Source organism: Nesoenas mayeri, assembly GCF_963082525.1.
Source record: "Nesoenas mayeri genome assembly, chromosome: 3".
In the NCBI taxonomy this organism is placed as follows: Eukaryota; Metazoa; Chordata; class Aves; order Columbiformes; family Columbidae; genus Nesoenas; species Nesoenas mayeri.
The window spans coordinates 26,290,962-26,315,956 of NC_137544.1; the positions used below are offsets into that span (position 1 = coordinate 26,290,962).

A 24,995-nucleotide genomic window follows, 5' to 3' on the forward strand; every position below is an offset into this window, starting at 1 on the left:
TGCCCTTGTACATCTCAAATGGCCCTTGGGCCAGTGCCTAGGGGACCAAATCCCAAACCTTGATGTCTCGTTCTCTGGAGCAAAAATTAGATTTATTTCTTTTTTTCTTTGCTTGTTTGTATGTGGCTGGTATGATAGGTCTCTACAGGCTCAGATAACAAAAGCTTCTGACAAATTCATTTGCTGGGAATCACAAGACGTGAAAATGTAAACGAGGATATCCAAAGGTAAAAGGAGCTAAGGGTATGCTTCACTTGCAAGAGATAGCAATGCTTACAGCTTCAGCACAGAATGAAGCTCAGCTGGGTATGTAACTAAATCCCCTGGCACTGTCTTCCTGAGCTGCAGCCCCCACAGCTGGGACTTCAGAACACCCAAAATCATGAATTTGTTTCTATTGTGAAGATGAGCTTCAGTGATGACACTTATACAATCCTATATAAATATTCTATTTTACCCCCGTTTTAGTAATTTAAATAAATCTTCCATTCTTTGATAATACCTGGCAGGTATAATGGATTTGACTGTAAAAGGAACATGGTTTCACAATCCCTGGAAAATCTTTCGTGTAGCTTTCATTAATCACGAAGTTTTGTTTTGGACGTTATTAAGCAGCAGGACTTTTTTCCATGCAGACTCACAAAAAATCCATTAAATAAACTGCCTGAAGCCCTATATACAGATCAACTAGGTGTAAACACTTTTATTTAAGCTACAAGCTACATTTCTCAAAATACTTTTCCCATTTTTTTCTAGCTAGTACTATGGATTATCTGTACCTCCCTCAACTGGCTGCCAGCCCCAGTATGGAAAGCAGGAGTTTCTAGACTATAGATAACACATCAATTATCATAAAATTCTGTCTCTGGAAGATGCAAAAAATTTCCAAAAGCTACCCTGTAAACTCGTTTGCAGTCAATTTGCCAAGAAGATGGAGAAAGCATTAGTATTAGCAGTTTTATTATTAGTATTATTATCTTATTACTATCATATTTTCTTAGTGTAGGTATACAAAACTGTATTCTTTCAACATACTGCTTTAAATGGGCTCCTCACTGAATACAGCATATCCGCACTTATTTTGAAATGTGCTAAATAATTGATAAATACTCTGTAGGACAAATCATTGTGGAACTTTTTTTCAAACTATCCATCCTTCTTTCAGCATCAAGATAAAAATACCTGAAATAATACAATTTTTCCCTATTAAAAATGTTCATCATATTAAAAGTTACAATTAAAAAAATACTTTCTCTTTAAACAGTGAGAGCTTCTGAAAATATGAAAGAAGTAGTAAAATGTAAGGTAACCACAGACCCTTTATTTCAGAGGTCATTATTCAGTGGAAAAAAAATCTACCAGCTTCTCTATTACTGTTGGTGAATATTGGTATATAGGGTTAATTTTATGGCTTAAGATAGTATCTGATAGTATGTTCAGTAAGGTTATTTTCTTGTGACTCTACTTTGTTTAAATTATATTAACTTTTTAAAATGGATCCATTGAATAACATTTAGAGACATTTGTTAAAAGATGGTCACATTCTAGGCTGTTGCCCATTTACACAACAAGAATTCAAACTGTATCCCTAATGATCATTCATAATTGAGGCAGTGAAACAAGCCTCACAAAAGACTGCCAGCAAGGCACTGAGAAACTCTTATCAGAGTTTCTGTCTTAAAAAGTCCATAGGCTTTTTAAGAAGTTTGCCAGAATGGTGCTTATTTTGACACCACTCTTTCTTCAGCAGGGTAACAGTTAATCAGGGTCAGCTGAAAATCAGATTTAAAACAGATAGAAGCCAAGACTGCTGATAAAAATACGGTTTTTATCTAGTGTATATGAGTTCTCTGAATTATGTTTCAATCAAATGGCTCCTTCCCCTCTGAAAAATCTGCAATTCTGATTCAGGGAAGACACTAAAGGACTTTACAATAAATTATAGCAATAGAACAAGACTCACAAAAGATATCTGTCTACCCGTATATTTTCATGATCCCTTTAAACACCTGGAAAATATGACTATTTATGTATTACTGATCCTTACTTGAAAAGCGTACTTGATGACACATGAGAGATTTACTAGAGCTATGCAAAAAAAGTACAAGTCAAGCCATAATTTGGATAAAAGTATAACACTACAGATACTTTTAAAAATATTACTACAAATCCCTGATAATCCTAATAGACTGAAAGACGCAAACCCAATTCAGATATGGATAAAACTTTCTACTGGAGAAAGTAGCAAACTATATGTTAAAGAAATTCAAAGAAGTTGTATCTGCTAATACTGAGTACTTGGGATTGATGGAAAAAAAATGGGCTAAACACAAGGAAGCATTCCCACAGCTATGAGCATCCATTGGACTAGCATAGCAGCTTTAAATTAAATGCAGGAAAGGAAAAAGCATTACCAAGATCTTTGCAGTTATTAGATGAGAGTTTGCAAACTCCTTTTTTTGGCAAATCAGTTATTAAAAATAAAACATGCATACATTAAATGTGGAACACAGTGACCCCTGTTGCATTGCCAACAACACAGAGCTTGGAAAACTATAGTTTGAAAGCTGGAAAGAGTAATAGTAAATGGAATCTGTGTATATCCTGTCACAGGCTGAAACTGGTGTCACGGTTTCTTGTAAACATCCTTCAAAATAATATGAGTGACAGACTCATTAAATCATTGAGGATCCAAAGGTGGCCACACAAAACCTGAGTCCCTGGCTATGCAGGTGACAGGGTGAGGTCCTCCTCCTGCCTGCCATGCCAGGCACCAGCCTCAAGGACTCTGCAAACCAACATCCACTCTGCTGAAAAAGTTTAGACTGACTTCTAACAGCTGACAAACTGACCCATTTTTGACACTTACATACAAGCACACTGATATTCAAGCAGTTACTTGCCTTCAAAATGCTTTAAAATTTCTCCACTGTCTAAATTATGGAGAAAAGCTCATGTTGATTCCCACAGCTTGAGCACCTTGCACACATCAGACAGCAGAGAGTCCTCGAAGGGCACTGCCTGCTGCTCTGTTCTTTGCACCCCACGCACCCAGCTGTCCAACGCTACAAGAATCACAGTTCTGGTCACACAGGTCACAATGATGCAGATAAATGCGATTTTCAGCCATTCCCCTTTCCCTTAGTTAAGGAGCCACTCAGTTAAATTCACAGTCAGCAGGTTTAACAACAAATCATGCATTTTTTTCCATATGGTGCATACCGTGAAAATTGTCACAGGATGTAGCAAATGAAAACAGTAAAACTGTGTTCCAAAAGGGACTGTAAAATTACTAGAAAATTGGTCCTTGCTGGCTATTAAGTAGGAAGGGCCAGCACGCATTTTTGGCTAAGGAAGTCCCAAAAGCTCTGACAGACAGAATCTGGCAGTAAATAACAGGAGAAAAATAGAAATCATTTTTCTACATAATCCTATTCATTGTCAGAGAAAAAGTTCAGTGATAATTCCTTTACTCTCAGTCTGCTTGGCAGCTTTTATTTGTGTTTAAGAAATAGCTAAGAAAAAGTTGGTGCAGAGAATGGGATCAAACCCTTCCAGAGCACAAAGGAGGAAAATCACACCTTGACTCATGCAGCAATCACTAAGACTAAATTTAATTACTCAAATTAATTAGTAAAGCAAAAGTTCTTGAATGGGTTAGTATTTCTGTAGTACATTTCTTCATTCTTGGTCTTAGTGGATCTGATAATCTTGGTTTAGCTGGTCCTATAGTAAGTTTTTCCATATTGGTCCAATGATTAAAATGTGTCAAAATCCTAAAGTCAATTGTTTTGAAGCTTGACCTAAGAATAGGATCCCATAGGCAATGCATTCCTTGTGCTTCATTAGCTCAGAGTACTATTTGATTTGCAATATTTAATGTTTTTAGAACAATGTCTAAGCACAAATATACAATATTTTTAAATTACCTATCTGAAAATAAACAAATACTGGTTATAAAATACATAATAATGAAGCCTTCCAATAAAACAACGTGTGGTATAAATGAAAAATTAAGTATTTGAATAATGGGTTTGGTTTTTTTTTTCAGTTTGCAAAGGAGAGGTCTTAAACCATCATGGTATTTTAATCTTAGCAGAAACATTAAATAAACCTTCCAAATGGATTCAAACTCACTTTGAATAAAGATTTAGTTTTTTGTTTCATTGTGTATGGGAAGCCAGCCTGTATCCAGACAAGAATTTCCATAGCTTCTCTTCACTGCAATTTTAATATGATAAGAAAAATGAATACACTAACTGCACGAAATTTCCCCAAATTTGCTAGCACTGTATCTACTTGAGTGCCTGAGACTTGAGTATCAACTTCTTAACTTCAGGCTTCAAGCATTTTATGGACACAGACTATCACCATTGCTTCCCGAAGAGAGGTGAAACCAACTGTTCTCAGTGACAAAACTATCTTTATCACCTTCTTTAAATTAGAATATTGAGTACAAGCAAAACTAACGTGGTTTCTCTGATGAAAGGATTTTTAAGGCTGACAAATACTGCAGATCACCCTTATGTAACTTTACTGATAATATATCATTTCCTATTTCTGCACTACAAAGTATGAGACAATACTTTCAACAACTGGCATGACCCAAACTGAGCATTTTGCAGAAGAAAAGTGCAATGCTATTGATCACGAAGGACACATGGAAAAAGCATAACATGAAACTAGTTAGCTTGACAGCCCAGCTACCACTTGTACACAAAAATAACAAAGAAGCCCTGCTTTAAGTTGTTTGCTTGATTTTTTCCTACCACATTTTCTGAAGGGTTTGATTCAACTGATCTAGAAGTCTAAACTGTCTCAGACAGTTAAAAGAAATAGGCAACTTCTGCAGAAAATGACCCTTTCTATTTCAGACAAGTATTTCATGATGGGATTAATAATCCTATGCAGATATTAGTTTCTTATCAGAGAAGAACTGTAACACAGAGAGGGACTAAATATGTCTCCTTGACTAGACGAGATGAAATAAAAATCATTCTGGACAATTATCAGAGTACAGACTGTAGATTAGATGCCCAGATGCAGCACCTAGAGCCCTGAAGGAGTTACAGCTCAGCTGCTTCATATCACCACCCTGACCACTGTTCTCGAGGAGGCTGTAACTCAGAACTTCTGAGGACATAGGTACAGCAAATCTTCTCTCTGGCTCATCCCATATGTTGAAGAACGATGACCAGCAAGAAAACTGGCTACCCTGTTACTACCCTGTTGAAGATGGATCAGAAGATGGAAAGTCAAACATCCTTTCGGTAATCCTCTTTCTACTTGTGGTTCAGTAACTCACCATAAACATGTTGAGAAGCACAGAACAGAACAACAATGTGTAAATTAAATAACTGAAATAATAAATATTTATGGCTGCTACATTCTGAGTGTCTTCTTCATTCATAGCAATCAGCTGAGGGAAGTTTCTGTTTGGTTTTCAGAGTCACTGGAAACTCCAGCAGATATCTACCTAAGCTGTAAATCAAAATGTTAATTCCTAGCATTCATAGTTCATTAGAAAAGGAAGACAGAAATACTTTGGGGATGACAAAGGCATTCAGATGTTCCTTTTTTGGATTATTCTCTAGCATGAACATCAACAGACGCAACTCATACCAAGAAGAGAGCGCTTTCCCTAGAAACCCAAAACACTATGTACCTGTGTTCTATGGAACAATATTCAAATATAACTAGGAATTTGTCCTTAAGCAATACTACTAATATTCAAGTCAAACTTTATATTATTAATATGTCAAAATGCAATGGCACAAACCAGTGACAATCAAGAATGTCTGTGCCTAAAAATGAAATATGAAATTGCACACACAAACAGAAATTGCAGTATGGAGGATTAGCTCCTAATGGCATGGCCTGTGACTATGTGGAATTACCAATGTACAGTTCAAAAAACTTTGTCTGTATTTTGCATTTATACACCATAAACGTGGGGAAAAAAAACAAAAACCACACACTCTGCTTTTATTCACCATAAAAGGTATTCTTAGAGCTAAAACTTTGTTGTCTGGCAAATATTTAAAGACTTAAAACATTTCTATTTTGCAGCATATGCTAAAACAATGCCAAAAAGTGCAGATCTATCTTGATTTTCCATAGCTTGCTTCTGAGATCTGACAAAATGAAAAACCCCAGTAAGCATAGTGCTTAGGGACTTCTCACTTAGGACTGACACATATTAATTACATATTCATGCATTTCACAGTCTAACATAGTCCAACATACATGACACTTTCTGTGTGATTGAACAGAGCTGCTGAGCAATAACCTTGAACACAGTTGCTGTAAATTACAGGTGAAAGCAATGTAAAAACTATATTCTTATTTTTAATCTGGTAAACTAAATTATTATGTTATATCCCTTGTATTTTTGCATAAAATCTACTGTCTAAATGATCAATTATTGTTACTAAAAATGTTTTTAATTCTACTGGTATAGATACTAGCAACTGAGGAATTTTATTTCCTACCTCTATAATATGCGCAAGACCAGAAACTTACTATAGACAAATACTCAAATAAGAAACCTGTCATTGCTGCAAAATATTTAAACACAAACAGAAAAAATATCTTGCATATCACTTACTTGTAACTCCTCTGCCACAATCAACAAATGGGATGTTTAGTTCACTAGTTTCAAAATATTTTCTCCTTTACAAAATAACTTTTCTCCATTTTTTACTCTTTCTTTCAAGAAACTGCAAAAATGTTACTTCAATGATTTCAAATACTTTATCATATCATATTTTGGTTAAAAGGTGACTAAATCTTTGGCTGTCAGAAGTTCATTCAAATTCTCAAGTATTTCACTATGCATATATGTATTTTTCTGATCCTAGGCATAATGCTTCTGTTGAGGAAAATACAAAATCCATTTTGTTAAAGACGTAATTTCTAATGCGTTATCTATATTACTGAATGATTTGCTAGTGTCTTGAAGTGTTCCCTGAAAAATGTGTGAGTTAAGAAGAAAACTATAAGGCAAGAATAACAGAGAGATGTTGTTGTTTCAAGATGAGTCAGCACATTGCTTACTGGACATATAAAACCCAACTTTTCTGGCATGAAAATGGCAGACATCAGCCCAATATACAATATACACCAGTCCAAACATTCTCTTCAAGTATCTCCTACTTCAGAAAACCCTTTCTTGGATGTATGAAACATAGATGTATATAACTTTCAAGATCTTTAGTGGTCATTCTCTTCTCAGCAGGGTAAATCAACCCACTATGCCTGGAAAGTATTAGATCAGATCAAATTATATGAAATACGTAAGCAAACACGTAATTTCATAAACTTACAAGGAGAGTAAAGAATGATTCAAGAACTGAACTTTCTAATTCATATCAACTACCCAGACAGAGACAAACTGGATTCACATACACACAGAGAGATTATATAGTTCTAATTCTTTACTCTAAGACAATTCAGTAACAAATCACATTTTTAACTGAGATTCGGGAGAAAAGAAATTTCTGAAAAAGAATACAAGATCAATTTAGAGTTGTGTGGATCTGTCCATTCAACTCCTCAAAAATCTCCACTTACTCAAGTCAGTAATTTTTTAGAATATTTTTTTCGGTCCAATCAGTAGTATATTAGCTAATATACTTGAAATGTGTCTGTGCATCATTTGCTCAAAATAACATAAATCATCAGAAATGCTTTCCAATGATAATCAGTTATAGGAAACTGACTTTTTTCCACTTAAAAATACAGTAAAAGTCATATTATATAGCTATGACATACTGATACTGATAAACCATCTTTACAGGAAGGCCCACTGCAATACTAATACTAAGAAAATCTAATTTCTGGTGCTCAGAAAAAAAGGTGATGTTTGTAAGCATGTGCATACTGCAGTCTCTGCAACTGATGTGAAGATCTCCAGTCTCCTAAATGTACAAGCATTTAAAGGAGCAAACATTTATATGTATTTTGAGTAATATTATCACAAGAGGGGACATCTGATGTGTACTGTATACAACCATACTGCCAAGTTGATTCACTCTTAGTTTCATACCAGCTCTTTAGACTCTATCTTAGCCAAGCTGAGAACATGACAGCTGGAGGCTGAAGCTGGAGTATGAAGTGAATATGATCATTCCCTCTGTGGGAAAAGCCACAGGTGGAACAATGTGGTTTAGACAAGAGGAAATGGCCTGAAGTTGTGCCAGGGAAGGTTCAGATTGGATATTGAGAAAAAATTTCCTCATGGAAAGAGTTGTAAAGCACTGGAACAGGCTTCCCAGGGAGGTGGTGGAGTCACCATCCCTGGAGGTGTTTAAAAGATGTATAGAGGAGGCTCTTAGGGACATGGTTTAGCACTAGATTTAGGTTATAGTTGGACTCAATGATCTTAAGGGTCTCTTCCAACCAAAAGGATTCTATGATTCTATGTGTTTCATAGCTCTTACTCTACAGGCAGTATCAGTTTATGCCAAAGCACTTCATCTGGGAACTAAAGCTCACTTTCTAGTACAGATAACTTATAATATCAAGTTTAAAGTCTCTACGTGAACGTTTCCAGTAAATACTCAAAATTATTTTAATGCATAGAAGAAATTTCAATCTTAAATAGAGTTTATGGTTTCGTGTATAAGCAGGCCTAGTTCCTTCGAGTCACCCGTGGAATACAAATAAATAAGTGCTACCACTAATTTCGTGCTTAGAAGATAGTTACTGCACTCTTTAACAAAGCTGCACCTTACAATGCTTGCTGCAGGACAATTCTTTCAGAGTCACGCCGTTTTAACAGAATTTTTAAATTTATACAAGATTAACAAATTATTAAGAGACATTTTAACAAATTACAAGCACCGGTTTATTGTAATACAGCTCAGCAAGTCAGTAGGGAGATTTTTAGTTGGTACAACATATTGGTCAGAGGTACTTCTATCACTATGCTTACAAAACAGCTGCAGTGGAGGAGGAATGCTGGTATGTAACGTATCAGCACATGAATTACTTTAAAAAGTGCCAGCATCACCATAAAAAGGTCACTACAGCATACAAGCATAAACCAGGCTACTCTTGGTACTATTTATAACTATAGCACACACCATTCATGTCCATAATAGGTTTACAAGTACAGTTCCTTTTGTATTTCCTTTCATCTTTTAAGAAAATGCTATTGTTAACATTGCATCTGTAAAACAGCCTTAAAGAACTGGCAGCAAGTTATGCAACCTTTTCTCCACTTGATTTTCCAAAATTATCAAATTTGAAATGGTACTAACTGAAAAATCAAAAAATAATATTTTTCAAAGTCTCTGTAGACAAAAGAAAAATAAGAAGATACTATATAATTATAGAAAACTAATACAATTAATGTAATTACATAGTATATGAAGCCAGAAATTTAGAAATTAGGAATCATGAGGAACAGACAGAAATTAAAAATTAGATGAGAGAGAACTGTTAATTTTACAACTTAGAAAATCAGGCATTATTTTCCAAGTTGCCTTAGGTCAGTTGGTCCAAGTTTATTACAGCATTTACTGTGGCCCCAGTCCAGACTGAATTCAATGGGAATCTTTCCATTGATTTCAATAGGCTTTGGATCAGCAACTATGCTGTCACGTCTTATATCATTTTTGTCAACTGGGAATAATAGAGTAGTTCAGACTAGTCTGCCTGAAGTTCCAGAGGTCTTTAATTACCTGTTTCTTTATATTCTCATATTTATCTTAATAGCAATTAATTCTGCTGAAAATGTACTATGGAATGAATTTAGTTAAAATAATGTGTCAGAAAGAATGAAGAAGATAACCTAGATTGCAAATGAAGTCTGTTAAAAATATGTACACCTAAAGTGGACCTTAAAGTTATAACTGACAGGAAAACCTGCTTTCAGTCTAAAAAAATGTGGTTGAGCTTACAGCAAGCACTATGTAATTAAAGAACTATTCCTGAAAGTATTGTGCTGTCAAAGCTGTCATTTCCCCCTTCCTCAAGTGGGAAGAGAACTAACAAAGTCTGTTATAGTAGCTCCAGGAATCAGAAAGTCATCAGCAAGACACTGCCCTGACTACTCCAACAATTCAGAAATCAGAAGAAATAAAGAGAAACAATCACTTAAAAAACTACTTCAACTAACCAAACCTATTTGTAAAGAAATAATGATGGATGGCATATGCCTACGAAAGTCTTACTGCATCAGCTGTTTATGCAGAAAAAAAAACCACCCCAGGTCAAAGTCAAAATTTTCTGCACAGAAATAAGGTATTCTTTTGTGACACACAAGACATCAACTTTAGAACAAATCCTAGTCCTTACTTCCCCTATGACTGTAATGCTGACACCTTAGAAAGCAGGCCATGAGTGTTCAGAGTTCAGCTGCTACTACGGAGGATTAGTGGAAAAGCATGAATATTAGATTTGAAGCTAAGAATGTTGATAGATTCACAGCAACCAGTTTGCTGAGCCTCTTGATCACTTTTCTCTTAAAGACCGACAGGAAACAATTTATTCTAAATATATTACTTATACAGAGAGCAGTATTTTATAGAAGAGCCTACCTTAAGGCAATATAAAACTTGAGTATTTAGTACTCTATGAAACATTTTCATATGTATTAAATCTACAGACACATGAACTTTTGAGCACTGGATATACAACAGTATTTTTATGCTTTAATTTACTGTGAGATTAGAAATTGAAATATAACAATAATCAGATCAGATGCATTAAAAAGAAACTAGGTAACATTTACAGAAATAAAGATATTTTTCACATGGCCTACTGCATAGATATAGTATAGAGATTTTAGGCTTGTTTCTAACTGAAGTATTTCGTAACTCAGTATATAAATGCAGATATAAATGTTGAGTAAACAGCATCTTATTAACTAAAACTGGTACAAAGCAACATAACATCAACAAAATGTGAATCAAGCAAAGCATATCACTGTGATCACTGAAAAACACACTTGTGTATATGTGTGGTGTTAAGTATTTCACTTCCACTTCTCAGCCAGCATTCAGCATCTGTTTCAGTCAACAATACCACACTGCACTGCTCCTTCTATTTGTGAAACAGGAAGACACATATGATGCTGCATCCTCAAATATGGCTGTTATCAGAAATAACTCTGCAAATACACTTGATAAATACGACCACGAAAAGCACAAAATTTGAGCTATTTTATTGAAGTTGAATAGTAGCTTTCTTTCTAAACAGACTAGCATAGCTGCTACACTCCACTGTCTATTGCAAAGGTTTTGACTGTGAATTTTAATTTTCCTTTGATTAATAGTTTGAAACAATTACCAAGCTTTCTATTATTCACAGTCCCATTCTATTCCACAGGTAACTGTCTATCTTCCCCCTTATATGGTCCACCTAACTTAACCAAGTTAAATGTACAGAAATCATGTTAAAATTACCTTCTGATTCTGAACACCTAAAAATTTGCCCATCTCATTTAACTGCATTAGATAATCTTATAGAAGATGTTCCTCTTCACACATCATTAATTCGTGTCACGTTTTTCACTCAAATATAGTGGTGGTGCTGTTAATATTCCTCTCCTCAGTGATTCTCATGAAAATGCACTCATGGCTAGAGGCATAAAAGGATACAAGTAAAGTGAAAGAAAAATTTGTTGCAGCAGGTAAATAGATGTAAAATATCATTTTTCAGAGTTAACTCCATTCTCAAAATAGTTATATATGTCAGTTTATTAAATGACAGGGATATAATATGTGCAAAGCTGTACTGAAGAAGAAAGTTCACTAGAATCAGCTAATTTACATTTTGATAAGTAAACATCATGATTTCATATATTATTACTATGATTGGCTGCCAGGCATCTGTTCCAAGAAGAGGATCTCTAAGGAATTTTGTGAGTATACAGACAACACAGTTGTTAGCAGTTGTGTGTTTTGTGCCTGCTGTTATCATAGTGCAAAGACAGCCAAGAGAGGCAACACTGAACACAAGACTATTTAACAAGGCATCTTGCCTCAAGGTGTTGCATTCTAAAGGTTCCACTAAAACCATTTGCTTCTAAGGAAGAGATCTGCAAAACTGTGTAATAAGGGAGAGGGGGTACACAGAGGATGGAACATGGTACACAGAAGAAAAAAAAACCCACCAAAAAATATTTTGTTCTGCATACTACCATGTAACTAAGTCAGGAATTTTCCTTCCTTGGTTCCTGTTTCTATTAATCTCAGTATGGCTACAGATGCAGAAGAATTACATTAACTTTAGGTTTGCTTTCCAAATATACAGGGTACATGGCTATAAAAGATTTCTGTTTTATGAAGAAAAATACAGCAACCTCTGTTGGAGATTTCTATATCTTTAATGTATCCTGAACATGTTTCAAGAAGAATTCTGCTACCATGCATTGATCTAGATCTGGCCTTCCTGATGCAGTTTTAAGAGATCAACAGCTAAACGAGGAGTAGAGAAACAACAGTGGGAGTCAGGTCAGAGGCTGAAAGCCACATTATGCTGCTATCGCTGGCACAAACAAGGCCATATCTGAGGTCTTGTGATGTGACCTAAATATTAAGGGCAAATTGTAGCATTTTAAGTGGTTGCAGCTGAAAAATATGATTTCTGGAGAGTAAACATGAGCAGTCACAAATGTTCAGACATATTACTTGTGGCATGGCAGCACATGTTAGGCCTAGAGGAGTGCTGTAAGTGTCCTGCCAGCTTCACCCACAAGCACTCACTTCAGCGCTCCCATCTGCACGACTGTAAACACAAGAAGTCCAACACGGCTTCCACTGAAACCAAACCCTGACAGAACTCTACCTATGTTAAAAACGACAGCCAGACTGAAACTAAGCTCAAATAAATACTGATTTATTCTTTCAGACAGTTGGCCCTCCAAAATAACATATTTCTCAAAACAGCCTGTCATCAGTAAGACACATGACCAGCTGTTAAACTATCAAAGTGACAGCATGACTGCACTTGGAGCATGGCTTATTTTTTTCATCAGTAAAATGAGCTTGATTACTAGCTTTACTAAATGTTGTCTAAATTATTCTGTTCATACTGTCAAATGCTTTTCTAACATAGAGTGGGTAGGATTGGGATGGCCTGCCTTTCACTTACAAATAGCACTATTGAGGGAAAACAACCACATCACTTGGAATTATTTACTTAGCTTTACAACCTACATTTTCCTGTTCATAAATTTGGGGATTAATAAGAGTAATAATGCACCAGAAAGTATATTGTCCTCAGAGGCTGGAGGCAATGGGAGTTCAGTTCAGCTGTGCTCTCCATCCTTGACAGTTGCCTTTTAGATGTTGTCTCAAGATGCATTCATTTTGCAACCATGCTCTTTTTATTTGCTAAAGTAAGAGGGATCGTAAGACAGCTATTTTTAAAAAGACCAACGTAACAAATTACACCATGTCTAACACTAAGGTGGCTGAATGGAAGAAATAAAGCTTGTTTGCATGTATGCGTGGGTGGGGTATCCATGCAACGTGCTGAGCTGTCCCAAGGCCACAGTTGCAGCTGGCTGGTTAATGGTACGGAGAGAAACAGTTTCAACAGTATCATCCAAGGCCCATCTTGAGCTTAGGCAGCCTATCTGGGTATTGCGGGGAGGGCACAGCAGAATTTCGTCCCTCTCTCCCACATCAGTACCCTAACTATTAGGGTATCCCACCACACTGAATTACATAGAAGAAGGAGCGGAGGCGCTTACGTGTTATACATCAGATACATGTCAGAGGAACAACAGAAATGACAGAAGCAATAAATTGCACAAGACATCCCTCACAGCTCACACAATCCAGCTGCCTTTCCATCAGATGAAGCCCAACTACCCTCTACTTCAGGGTGTCAAACTCATTTTCACCTGGAGCCACATCAGTCTCATGGTTGCCTTCAAAGTGCTGAATGTAATTTTAGGACTGTATAAATGTAGCTTGAAAGCGGGGCTCACATATCCCATGGCTGAGGATAGCTCTCATTTTGCACAGCCCAAGCAAACACTTTTACCACAAAGCTGCTGCACAGAAATGCCCTTTGCTCCTTCTCCAGGCTGTGACTAGATGGGAGCACTGTGTTTCCACATCCACTCTGGTGCTACGCCAGCAAGAGGCAGATAAGCAGGTATGACTTGGTGTCATCCATTTCCTACTTGTTACCTTAAAGCAATTTCCTGATCAGCATGTAGATGCTCTGCTCTTCAGAAGAACCTCCACAGACTACAAATCAAGCATACAGTGCAGTCTGGCTTCCCCTCTTAGGATTGTGTACGTCTTTTGAAGTTGTTTATACATTGGAAGTCTTCCTCTATAGTATTCTATGGTGATCTTAAAAGGGTTCGTAGTGATTTTACTGTCTTAAATTTGCCACTTAATTTCTCTTTACAGCAGAAGTATAGGACTTAAGTGGTAAGTTTACATTGCTGTTTAAAATGTTATATTGTGAAGCATTTACATTAATTTTAAACCAAAATACATTTCTTTAGTAGATATAGGTCAGACTCAACCAAAGCTATCAGATCGGAAAGAGAGCTATTAAAGCATTAAATACTTAGTTTTCCCTAGGTCAGAAATGCTTTCTCCTTAATGTTTAAATTAATTTTTTTTAAATCACCATGACTAGCATTATTCCTAAAAACAAAAAGAGACAAATCAAGGCTAGGGAAAATAACAGAAGTCTTGTTACTATCTATCTCAACACATTTGTAATAGTGTACTATCGGATATACAAAAACCTTGTCACTTCCATTTTATGGTTTCTAATTAACATCCACTTTCAGTCTTTCCTACACCTGAAGATACCACAGACTGTAAAAGGTTAATGCATCTCACAGTTCTTTGGGGCAGAAAAAGAGCAAAAAAGAAAGGCAAGTAAGGAATTATGTGAGTTCTTCACTTAATCCAGCCAAGTGGGAAGAAAGTCTCTTGGGAATGATTGACCAGTGTTTTGCAGTCTACTCACAGTGTTTTTTTCAGTTTTTGGTGAATACATAAAATATCTAAATGAAAGACCTTAAGAATTTTTCGGCTAGGAGCATTATTTCCATCTCCTAGTTGCCCAAACTCTCTACCAGATTTCAGTACCATGCAACACATATTGCCTCTTGGTATTACATTCAATACCACAAAAATTCCAGAATGTATAAAGCTGTACCTCCTGATTTGACAATTCAAAATATAATTCAGAATGTAATTAGTCTGGAAGGCAGTGTTCCACCAAGTGAGCTCCATTTACTGCTCTTGGGCTCCAGAAGAATTACTGATGGTTTGAAGACTCTCTCTCTGCACTCAAAGTTTTCAGCTATTTCTGCAGATATCTTGGCTCCTTTGCTTCAAGCAAAGCCTGGTAGCCTTATAAGAGCCAAACAAGGAATCAAGGCAAACAAAGCCTAACTATTGCACAAAAAGAGCAGGAAAAATGAGCTGTCCAAACACCAGCAGAGGAACAATGTCTTTGGAAATAAGCAAAACAAAACTGCAGTAGCAGTAGCTTAGATGTTCCCCGTCTAAGCAAGAAGAACAGAGATACAGATAACAGGGACAGCATAAAAAGATGAAAGGAAGTAAAAGACCAATAAAACTGGACAAAGGGGAGGGGAATGTAAACAGTGAGAAAACAGACAATTAACAAGTATATGAAAGAACATACACCACGTGGCAGAAATGAGAGTTAAAAACACCCAGAATCTTTCCTCTTGTAAGTTATTATCAGTATCTAACACCACAATCTTATCAATAGGGAAGAAGTCAATAAAGAGGCAATTTAAAACATATATACAAATTGGTATGTAACAGCAATATAGTTAAGAATCTTTTCTTTTAAGGCATCTTTGACTTTAAAGGCTTGTTTATTTCTTTTACTAAATAAAAATTTAAAGATGAACACCAGAAAATTTTAAAAAGCACTTTTATAAAAACAGAAATATTAACCAACTCAAATCAACTTGGATGAAACATGAAGTATAACATCCATTAACAACAACAACAACAAATCAGTATATAAGGATATATCAATAATTTAATGACTTACAGGCTCTCCTCGATGTCCTTCTAGGCCTGGAGGTCCAGGCTGTCCAACTTCTCCCTTTTTAAAATAAAAAAGACTGTTAAATACAATATTAAATAAAGAAACAAACTTCCTTTGCATAATAAAATAATTATTTCAAATAGTAAATTATTATTTTTAATATAAGTAAAACGTAAAACCAATACACATGATCGAGGCTCCATCAAACATTTCTTAAAAGCAGTTTCAAACACAGTAAGTTTTGTCAACCTGGTATTCCCTCCTGCCGCATCCAACAGACAGCTGTCAAACAGTTTGCAAAAAGAGGTGAGAGACAATTGTCTTTGGAATTAGAACAGAAATTATTGTTTGAAAAAGCACATAAAGCAGTAATAAATTGCTATTTTCTAATTGTTAGTACAACTAATATTCTGAAAACTATTTCAAAGTACTCCAGAATACAGCAGTACCAGATATGATCAAACCTTTATGTTCTCACTCAAAATATGTATGATACCAAAAATATTCTGAAAATTTGAAGAATAATTCCAGAAATAATAGCACATAAAACAAATGCAAAGATCAATTAATATAGATAGAAAATAATCTGGTAATAATTAACTTAAAATTATAAAAACTGGACCTGAAGTGACAATGGGTAGCATCTGCGTTCCAAGCCATGCCCTTTTTGCATATTCTTTCCCAGAATGAATATTGTATGAAAATTGGAAAGTTCCAGCAGAAATCTCCTTCAAAGAGCTTGTTTGTAATGAAGCACTAGTTTATAGCAAGCAGACATTGAAGTCAAGCTGACAAAAAGTCTGAATGAAGAATATGGCTTCTGTTAATTGTTATATTCTAAATAGAATAAAAACTAATGAGTATGTAATATTCTTGTACTACAATAATTAAGAAAATAGTCAACTAATGTCTTTCTGTTTAAATGCACACAGGTTCACAAAACTTACATACTGAATTCATATATTGTTTACAAGCATAAAAACTCATGAAAATACTCTCCAAATTCATGCTTTATCCACATAATACTTCACTCTAAAGGGCCACCAGTGACAGTTAAAATTTTATGTCAAACAACTGCAACTGTTACCTGTTCATATTATCAAATATCACAGAGGAAAAAAATCTAACATATAATTATTTTCTTCTACTGTCTATAGCACCAGCAAAGGAATTTCTCCACCAATTTAGCAGAGTAATCTGTATGTATATATAAATATATATGTAAAAATATATATGTGTGTATATATAACATACATATATACACACATATATATATTTTTTTGATGAGGCAGGATACATTTGACCTAAGCTCATGTAGGTAACGAAGCTCCTGTCACAGCCGTCACAGCCAACAGAAATCTAGTCAAGACAATTGACAGAGGCTTGATTCAGCTGACCAGCCACCAAGAGTTCAGTTTCACTTCCTGCACACAGACATTTGGTCATATTTAAGATACTCAAGGGTATCTTGTCTTAACACCCACTCCAGAAAGGCGCTGGTTTTCCACAGGACTTTCATCTGTCAGCTCCCTTAGGATGCTTTGGATACTCATGTATCTCAAATGCACTAGACACTTTTGTGTAGGTGAATAAATTGATCCCTACAAGTTGGCATTCTCTAAGCTGAATTGCTCCCCCCACTCCATTGGCAATACTCGTTAGACCTCCACTGACATTAATTGCACCACAGGTAGATACTATATCCACAGACACAAACTGAGCTGAGAGTTATAAGAACCCCTGTTAAATTGTCTTTGCCCAACATATTTGCAAGTGTCAGAGATACAGGCTCTTGTAGATATATATTAATAATGGCAATCTGTAGGCAGGTATCAAAGGGATTTAAAGATCAAAATGAAACTAATGTAGGGATATTTAAAACTAAACCAAGTAACAAATAAAGAAAAAGTCCTTCAGTGTCACAGAAATAATCTGCTGTTGGTTGCTGTAGCTAACTTCAGAAAATGAGCAAAAAGATTTTTTTTTCCATAATTAAGATTTATAACTTCTTTTACTAACATATTTTAAGGCTGTAAACTTAAAGCCAGTTAAAAAAAGCAGTACATCAATTTGACATAAAATAAAGTTATTCCATTACCTTTTAGCACATTCTCATTAGGCCTTCCAAAGAAAATAAAATAGGAAATACTGAGTTTACCTACCGTAAAAGTTAGATTGTATATGTACTTTTTAAAGGCTGTTATTTTAGATGTGTTCGCCTAATACATTTTTGAATTGTAGGATGCTTTGTTATATATTGAAATTGGGCAATTTTTAGAATAATAGTGCTGTATTGTTAGATGTAAGTGGTAACTCCTCCCTTTAACTTCAAATTAAGACACCTACATGTGTTTTTCTACCTGAAGTTGTCTAGAGATACATTAGGGATCTAAGATCCCATTATAGTAAGCATGGGCTTGATTGAGTTACCTAATCACAAATGTCTGGTGCTGTCTGAGGTGCTCTAGGGCAGCCAAGGCTTCCACATCAGGCTTGCAGGTATCACTCCCAGGAGACCTGTGTCCTCCTGAAATGGCACTTACAAGTCACCTAAGGTACCTAAAACCAGCAAATATGACTGCAAACTTGTAAGTGATCTCACAAAAATTATAACAGTTAACAGTCAGCAGCTGAATGACTTCAGAGGCTCAATGTATTATATTTACTAAGAGCTTGACTCAGTTGTCAACACACAGACAGGTAGAGCCAATTCCTGCTGCAAATAAGGATGAAAAATTTTTCACCATGAAGACAGTCAGAATGGAACAAGCTTCGCAGTTGTGCAGTCTCCATCCTTGGAGTTCATCAAGACCCAGCTGGAAAAGCCCTGAGCAATCTGGTGTGGATTCACCACTGTCCTGTTTGTGAGCAGGAGGCTGGTTCAGGAGATGCCCCAAACAAAGTCCCTTCCAGTCTGAGTGAGCCTGAGATCCTGACAGAACCACCCTGTTGGCAGCTGCTGCCTGGAAGAGTTTAGGTGTCTCACAGGTCTTGTGCCACATCTCCCTGCCGCAGCAGATGACACAGATATGCCATTGTATCCCCAGCTGCTCTACACAAGCATGGTCACAAAATGGAAGAAGGACCCAGATCTCCAAGTACAGTAACAGGAGTTTAAATAAATGCACTTAAAAGTACACTTGCATTTTTGAACACAGAAGGAACATTATTAATCTTGAGCAGCCCCAGATTACTTCATTATTATTATTAAGGAAAATATTATAGGAAAAAAGCTGCTGTTGAAAAGCTTCTTTAGATCAATTCAATTGAACGCTTACATACAAATAATTTTTTTTCCCGTGAACTTAAACCTGATACTGTTTAAGTCCATCTTTTCATTATTAGAACAGTGCAAACAACTGGGTAAACAAAATAACCAGTGAGCTTACAGACTGCAATACGTTATAGAAATACCAGATCTTGCAGTCTTTTTTACAGTAGGCAGATATTTAGTCCACTTGAAAAAATGTTCTTAAGTAAATATAAAGGGCATTTCACCATGAAGAGAATATGAACGTAAACATGAATCCAATACTGAAGATATTTTTCCTTAACTTTCATCCAGCTCCTTTCAAAAGCAATAATAATAGATTACTTCCTTCTTAACTGTACACAACAGGTATGGTCTGCAGTGTGTGCTTGTATATAAATTTCATTAACAGATCACAGAGTCAGAGAAACACAAATGGGATGAGAAAGATGAAGTATAAACAATCTCTGGTGAGCACTAACACACTCTTAATAAAAGTTTTGCCCCTGCTCACAAACCAACTGAAATTACTGAAGTCTGCCCATTGAATGCAGCAAACCTTTGCATTTCCCAGTAACACTTTGGCAAGACATTATATGAATATACATCTGTACATACCTTGAAACCAGGACTTCCTGGTAATCCATCTTTCCCACTTCTGCCAGGGTCTCCCTATGGCAACAGTTAACAGTCATCAGTGTATGAGTTAACAAGCAAAACTTAAAGCCAAATTATCTTAACAAAACTTACGGATCGCCCCGGCATTCCTGGAAACCCTGTATCACCTTTCTCTCCTTTTGAACCCTGAGAATTACAGCAAATGAAAAGTAATTAGCGCTCAATGTTTATGCTGCAAATTCAGTGTCTTTAACCTATAATTCATATATGTTGCTTCTTAGTTTGAAAATGTATGGAAGATCTGTTTCTTTCTTAACACACACGGTGGTCAGTTAATAACTACCACCTGTCGTAGCTGTTATCGGTCTCACTCCCCTTATTCCTCTTCCTCTCTCCCTTTCAGTTAAAACCATAGTATAGTTTGGGTTGGAATGGACCTTCAAAGCTCATCTAGTCCAACCCCCCTGCCATGAGCAGGGACATCTTCAATTAGATCAGGTTGCTCAGAGCCCCGTCCAGCCTGGCCTTGAACATTCCCAGGGACGGGGCATCTACCAACTCTCTGGGAAACCCGTGCCCGTGTTTCACCACCCTCATCTTAAAAAATTTCCTCATGTCTAGCCTGAATCTCCTCTTTTAGTTGAAAACTATTACTCTTTGTACTATCACAACAGGTCCTGTTAAAAAGTCCGTTCCATCCTTCTTATAGGCCCGTTTTAAGTACTGAAAGGCCACAATAAGGTCTCACTGGAGCCTTCTCCAGGCTGAACAACCCCAACTCTCTCAGCCTGTCCTCACAGAAGAGGTTTTCCAGCTCTCTGATCATCTTGGTGGCCTCCTCTGGACCCTCTCCAACAAGTCCATGTCTTTCCTATACTGAGAGCTCCAGAGCTGGACACAGAACTGCAGGTGGGGTCTCACCAGAGCAGAGCAGAGGGGTTATATGGTTTATGTATGTTTCTATGAATTAAAAAGCACAGATTTCTTTGCCATATAATTATTACATATACCCCATATTAAAGGCATAGACATATTTGCATTTGTGTTATGTTACAATTATTTACATTGGTTCACTAACAGAAGCATGAAGGGAATTCCCAAAATAACCAAAAATCAGATAATTCATTTAATACTACTACACTTAACAATATCCAGTAACCTCAGTGGAAATTTTTCTGATTTAGTACTGCAGAATTAAATTCTCTGTGAATACACCTATTGTAAAAATATAAATCATATTGTCTTGCAAAAAAGCAGGGTAGGGGGAAGAGGTTTTCATTTTTGCCTTTATCACTATCCAAATCTACTTCAGATGGCAATATATTAAATTAATTTTTCCCAAGTTGAGCCCATTTTGCCCATAATGGCAATTGTCCTTATCTGGACCCACAAGGTTTTCATTTAATTTTCTCCCCTTGTGCTGTTGAGGAGGTGGAATGAAAGAGCAGTTGGGGGCGCATCAGGCAGCCAGCCAAAGTCACTCCACCCCAGATAGCAACACCATGTCACTTCATTTTATGTTTATAATTTTACTTGCCTTTTTTCCATATATTCCTGGTACTCCTTGATCTCCTTTAGGACCCCTTTCTCCCTAGACAAAATGTATGTCTAGAAGTTAATTTTCAAAATATAAGTCATTATATACATATATATCAGACATAAAATGAAGCAGGCAAAGAGCTCCATCAGGTACTATATAAATATATATATACACTCAAGAAAGTAAACGCAAATCTTATTTTTCAAGCTTTCCTAGGGGAGGAGCCCAGAATATCCAATATCCCTGGTGAGACAATCCACAGCTCGGAGGCTTAGTGCTTCTATTCTCAATCAAAGACATTTTATGTTAGGTAGGTACTTAACTGAACATTCAGCTCTTTGAGAAGTGCTACACTTTTCTGAAGACCTTATTTGAGAAGTTTAAAACACAAATTTGGAAAAACTCCTAAGCAAATTCAGTTGAGTACTAATACAGAAGAGCAAAAGTTAAGGTTAATGATGTTCTGGGACACAAACATATGAAATAAACTCACTGGGTTAGACCAGAACTATCCTTCAAAATCCTGTCACTCAAATAGAATGACTTCAAGAAAATTATATATATTTTTTTTACATATTATTTGTCATGAAGAAAGTTCTAAGTAGTAGTGAAATCAAAGTTCACAGTAATTAATAGAGAATCTCTTAGAACAGAACAAAAATGAAAAAACAGGTAGTTTCCACTGCTTTACATGTATGTAATGAAGTCCTACGGCATATATCTTCCTTCGGTTTCAGTATCATATCTACTCACCTTATGTACTTCATCAAATGCACTGACATAATATTGTATACAAACTTTGGTGGTTTTTTCCCTTTAAGTTAAACTGTAGAGCAAGCTGACAGACATGAATATTGTAAAAAGAAATATTTAATTTCAACCTTCGGTGCTGGCATCCCATGTAATCCAGGAAAACCAGGTAGTCCTCGGTCACCCTAAAAGAGCAAATGTATTTTAAATCATTACATCTGGAATAGTAGTAATATACTATAATAACATTCATCTTTTCAATGATCAACAAATACAATTACATAACATTAGTATATTGACTGATGAGATTTTGCTGATCTTTAAAAAACATTTAATAAATAAAAGAAAAAATAAACTATCACTACATTTTTAAAAATATATTTTATTGTAATCTCTCAATGAGGCTTATGGAGATTCAAAAGTAGCGATTTAGCTTTGACAAGACAAAAAAAAAGCTTTGACCATCTCTATAAAGCTGTGATAATTCTACCATCCATTCAGAATTCCTGAAGAATAAAGATATTCCCTGAATCCGGGATGGCTTTGCTCCTACCTCTTATTGAAAATATCAAAGACCTACACCGACTTTATCAAATTTCTCACCAGCTTACTCTGGATGAGTGAATACAGGTATTAAGTACTTTCTGTAAAAAATAAACAAAATGAAACCAAAATACACTGATAAAACAACTCTGGCACTTTGACAAATGAGCTAATTCAGAGGAACAAGGAATTCACTTAGGTAAAAGCAGCTGGCAATTGAAATCACAAGTCAAAACATCAGTTCTTTCTATTGTCCTCATAGTTGTCAGATATCAGGAATTCCAAAATTTTTGCTATTGGTACTGAAGATATTTATCTGACAATTTGTCTGCAAGCTCCATTGAGTGACTACTACAAAAGTCTAAATTATAACTTGGTACTACATGACTTCAAACTTTAAAAACAAGCTCAGTTGCTTCTTTCCATAGACTGGATCTACATCACTCAGGACAAAGAGCCAATCATCAAATCATATTTGGACAATCACAGTGTTTTCTCTCTGTAAATATCTAACTTTATATTGAGCAATATATTTCTCAATCATAAAGAAGGAAAAGTAAGCTATGCTCAGGAAGTTATTTTTGATAATATTTCAAGTTCTAAGACAAAGTGTAAAAGATAATATGTCTCAGTGGTATAATACTTATCAAACCCATTCACGTCTAAGCAGATTTGGAGGGGTCTGTCACACATTCACAGAAGACAGGAACAGAACCACAGGAATGATAGCTTGTGGGTTAATGCTATCAAAATATCTCTCAGCAAATCAGTATTGAAAACAGACAATGGAATGGAGTTCAAAAAGTATCAGTAGATCTCATAAAATAAACACATTATGCATCTATTGCTTCTTAAAAAAAAAAAAAAAGAATGGAGCTTTGATTTCTGCTCAGAAGTGGTGATTCAGTTACTGAATAAATTAAAACACTTGGCAATGGAAATAGTTTAAAATTAGTTGCTACAGAAACTTTACAAGCAGTGGGATGAAATTAGGAGATGAAAATTTGGGCTGAATCATCAGGAAAAAAATTCTAATGGCAAGACCTATTTTACAATGGAATAAGTTTTCTAAAACAGTGGTGGAAGCCCTGTTTCTTGGCACATTTTGAACAAGGCTGGACTGAACATTAGGAAACATTCTGTCTGTCATAACCCTGCACTGCCAGGAGAATAGTTTTTCATCATCACTATCCTACTTTCTGCACATGGTCCAATACTGTCAGATTGATTAGATTAACATCTAAAATCAATTAGATTAAGATCCCTAAAGCTCAGAACACATAAGGACATTTTTCAGCTATAATCATGCATTTGAGAATTCTGCTCAACAGTGATGAATTTAAGGACCTGCTTTTAATATTGGGAACTTTAGAAGATGGAAATTCTATGGTAAAATCTGTTTGGAAAACAACTGTTTGTTTTACAAAAAAAGGCTTTGACGTTTTAATAAACGAAAACCAAAATATGTTTTGATCACAATGAACTTAGAATTTTTCTAAACACAGGGCAAAAGTGTGAGAGACGGGTCAACACAGATATTTACCTATCAATGAGACTTGCCAATAGCCAGTGGCCAGTTAATTCACTGTGTATACCGGAGATCCAGATTCAAGTTTATCCTGATTACCAGAAGGGACTTATTTATATAAGCTTCCACATCTGTCTGCAGCTCCAAGCTACTGGCTACACCTCAGCTAGATTTTTTCCACAAAAAGCTTTGGTTTCAATTAGTCAGTGTTTTTTGATAAAAAGTGCCATCCAGAAATTCCTACCTCGCTCATCTGGATGCTCACTTAAAGAGGAAAAGGGTAGAAAGAGATAGAAAGAAACCATTCTGACAGATGTCTGTATTGTGCTTCCAGGTACTCATATTTAGATATGCTTTCTCAATATAGATTATTCACTGCAGTAAAGGTGTTACTGGCAGTGCTAAAGCCTACATAAACTTTATTAAATAAAGCAGATTGGATTCATAATTGAAGTAGCATTCTAAATTAAGGCCTTCTTTATTACTTTTTTAGTAAACAATTCTCACAGAAGCTTCAAGTGAAAATGTTGATACTATTAACTGTACAACCAAAAATAAGAAATGGTAAAAGCAAAATCTTTTTATGTGTTACTCTTTTTTTTTTTTTTTTTTACCTTGGCCCCATCTTTTCCTGGCTCTCCCTTGATACCTGGTAAGCCACGTGGTCCCTAAGAAAGCAAAAAAGAAAACCAGCTCATATACTTACACAATCTGACACAGAAAGAGATGGATAAATGAAATACAACATG

At 35.8% G+C, this 24,995-nt stretch overlaps 1 protein-coding gene across 2 annotated transcripts in view; it reads right to left on the reverse strand.

The window, feature by feature from the left end:
• The window catches only part of COL21A1 (collagen type XXI alpha 1 chain), a gene marked incomplete at both ends in the record, with an annotated part of 78,855 nt that overhangs the window by 24,834 nt on the left and 29,026 nt on the right, over positions 1 to 24,995 (reverse strand). For both annotated transcript variants that reach the window (XM_080342318.1, XM_080342317.1), the window contains 6 exons: positions 16,021 to 16,074; positions 19,886 to 19,939; positions 20,018 to 20,071; positions 21,423 to 21,476; positions 22,307 to 22,360; positions 24,861 to 24,914. In XM_080342318.1, coding sequence (XP_080198444.1) covers positions 16,021 to 16,074; positions 19,886 to 19,939; positions 20,018 to 20,071; positions 21,423 to 21,476; positions 22,307 to 22,360; positions 24,861 to 24,914 — 324 coding nt within the window. The remainder of the gene's footprint in view (positions 1 to 16,020; positions 16,075 to 19,885; positions 19,940 to 20,017; positions 20,072 to 21,422; positions 21,477 to 22,306; positions 22,361 to 24,860; positions 24,915 to 24,995) is intronic.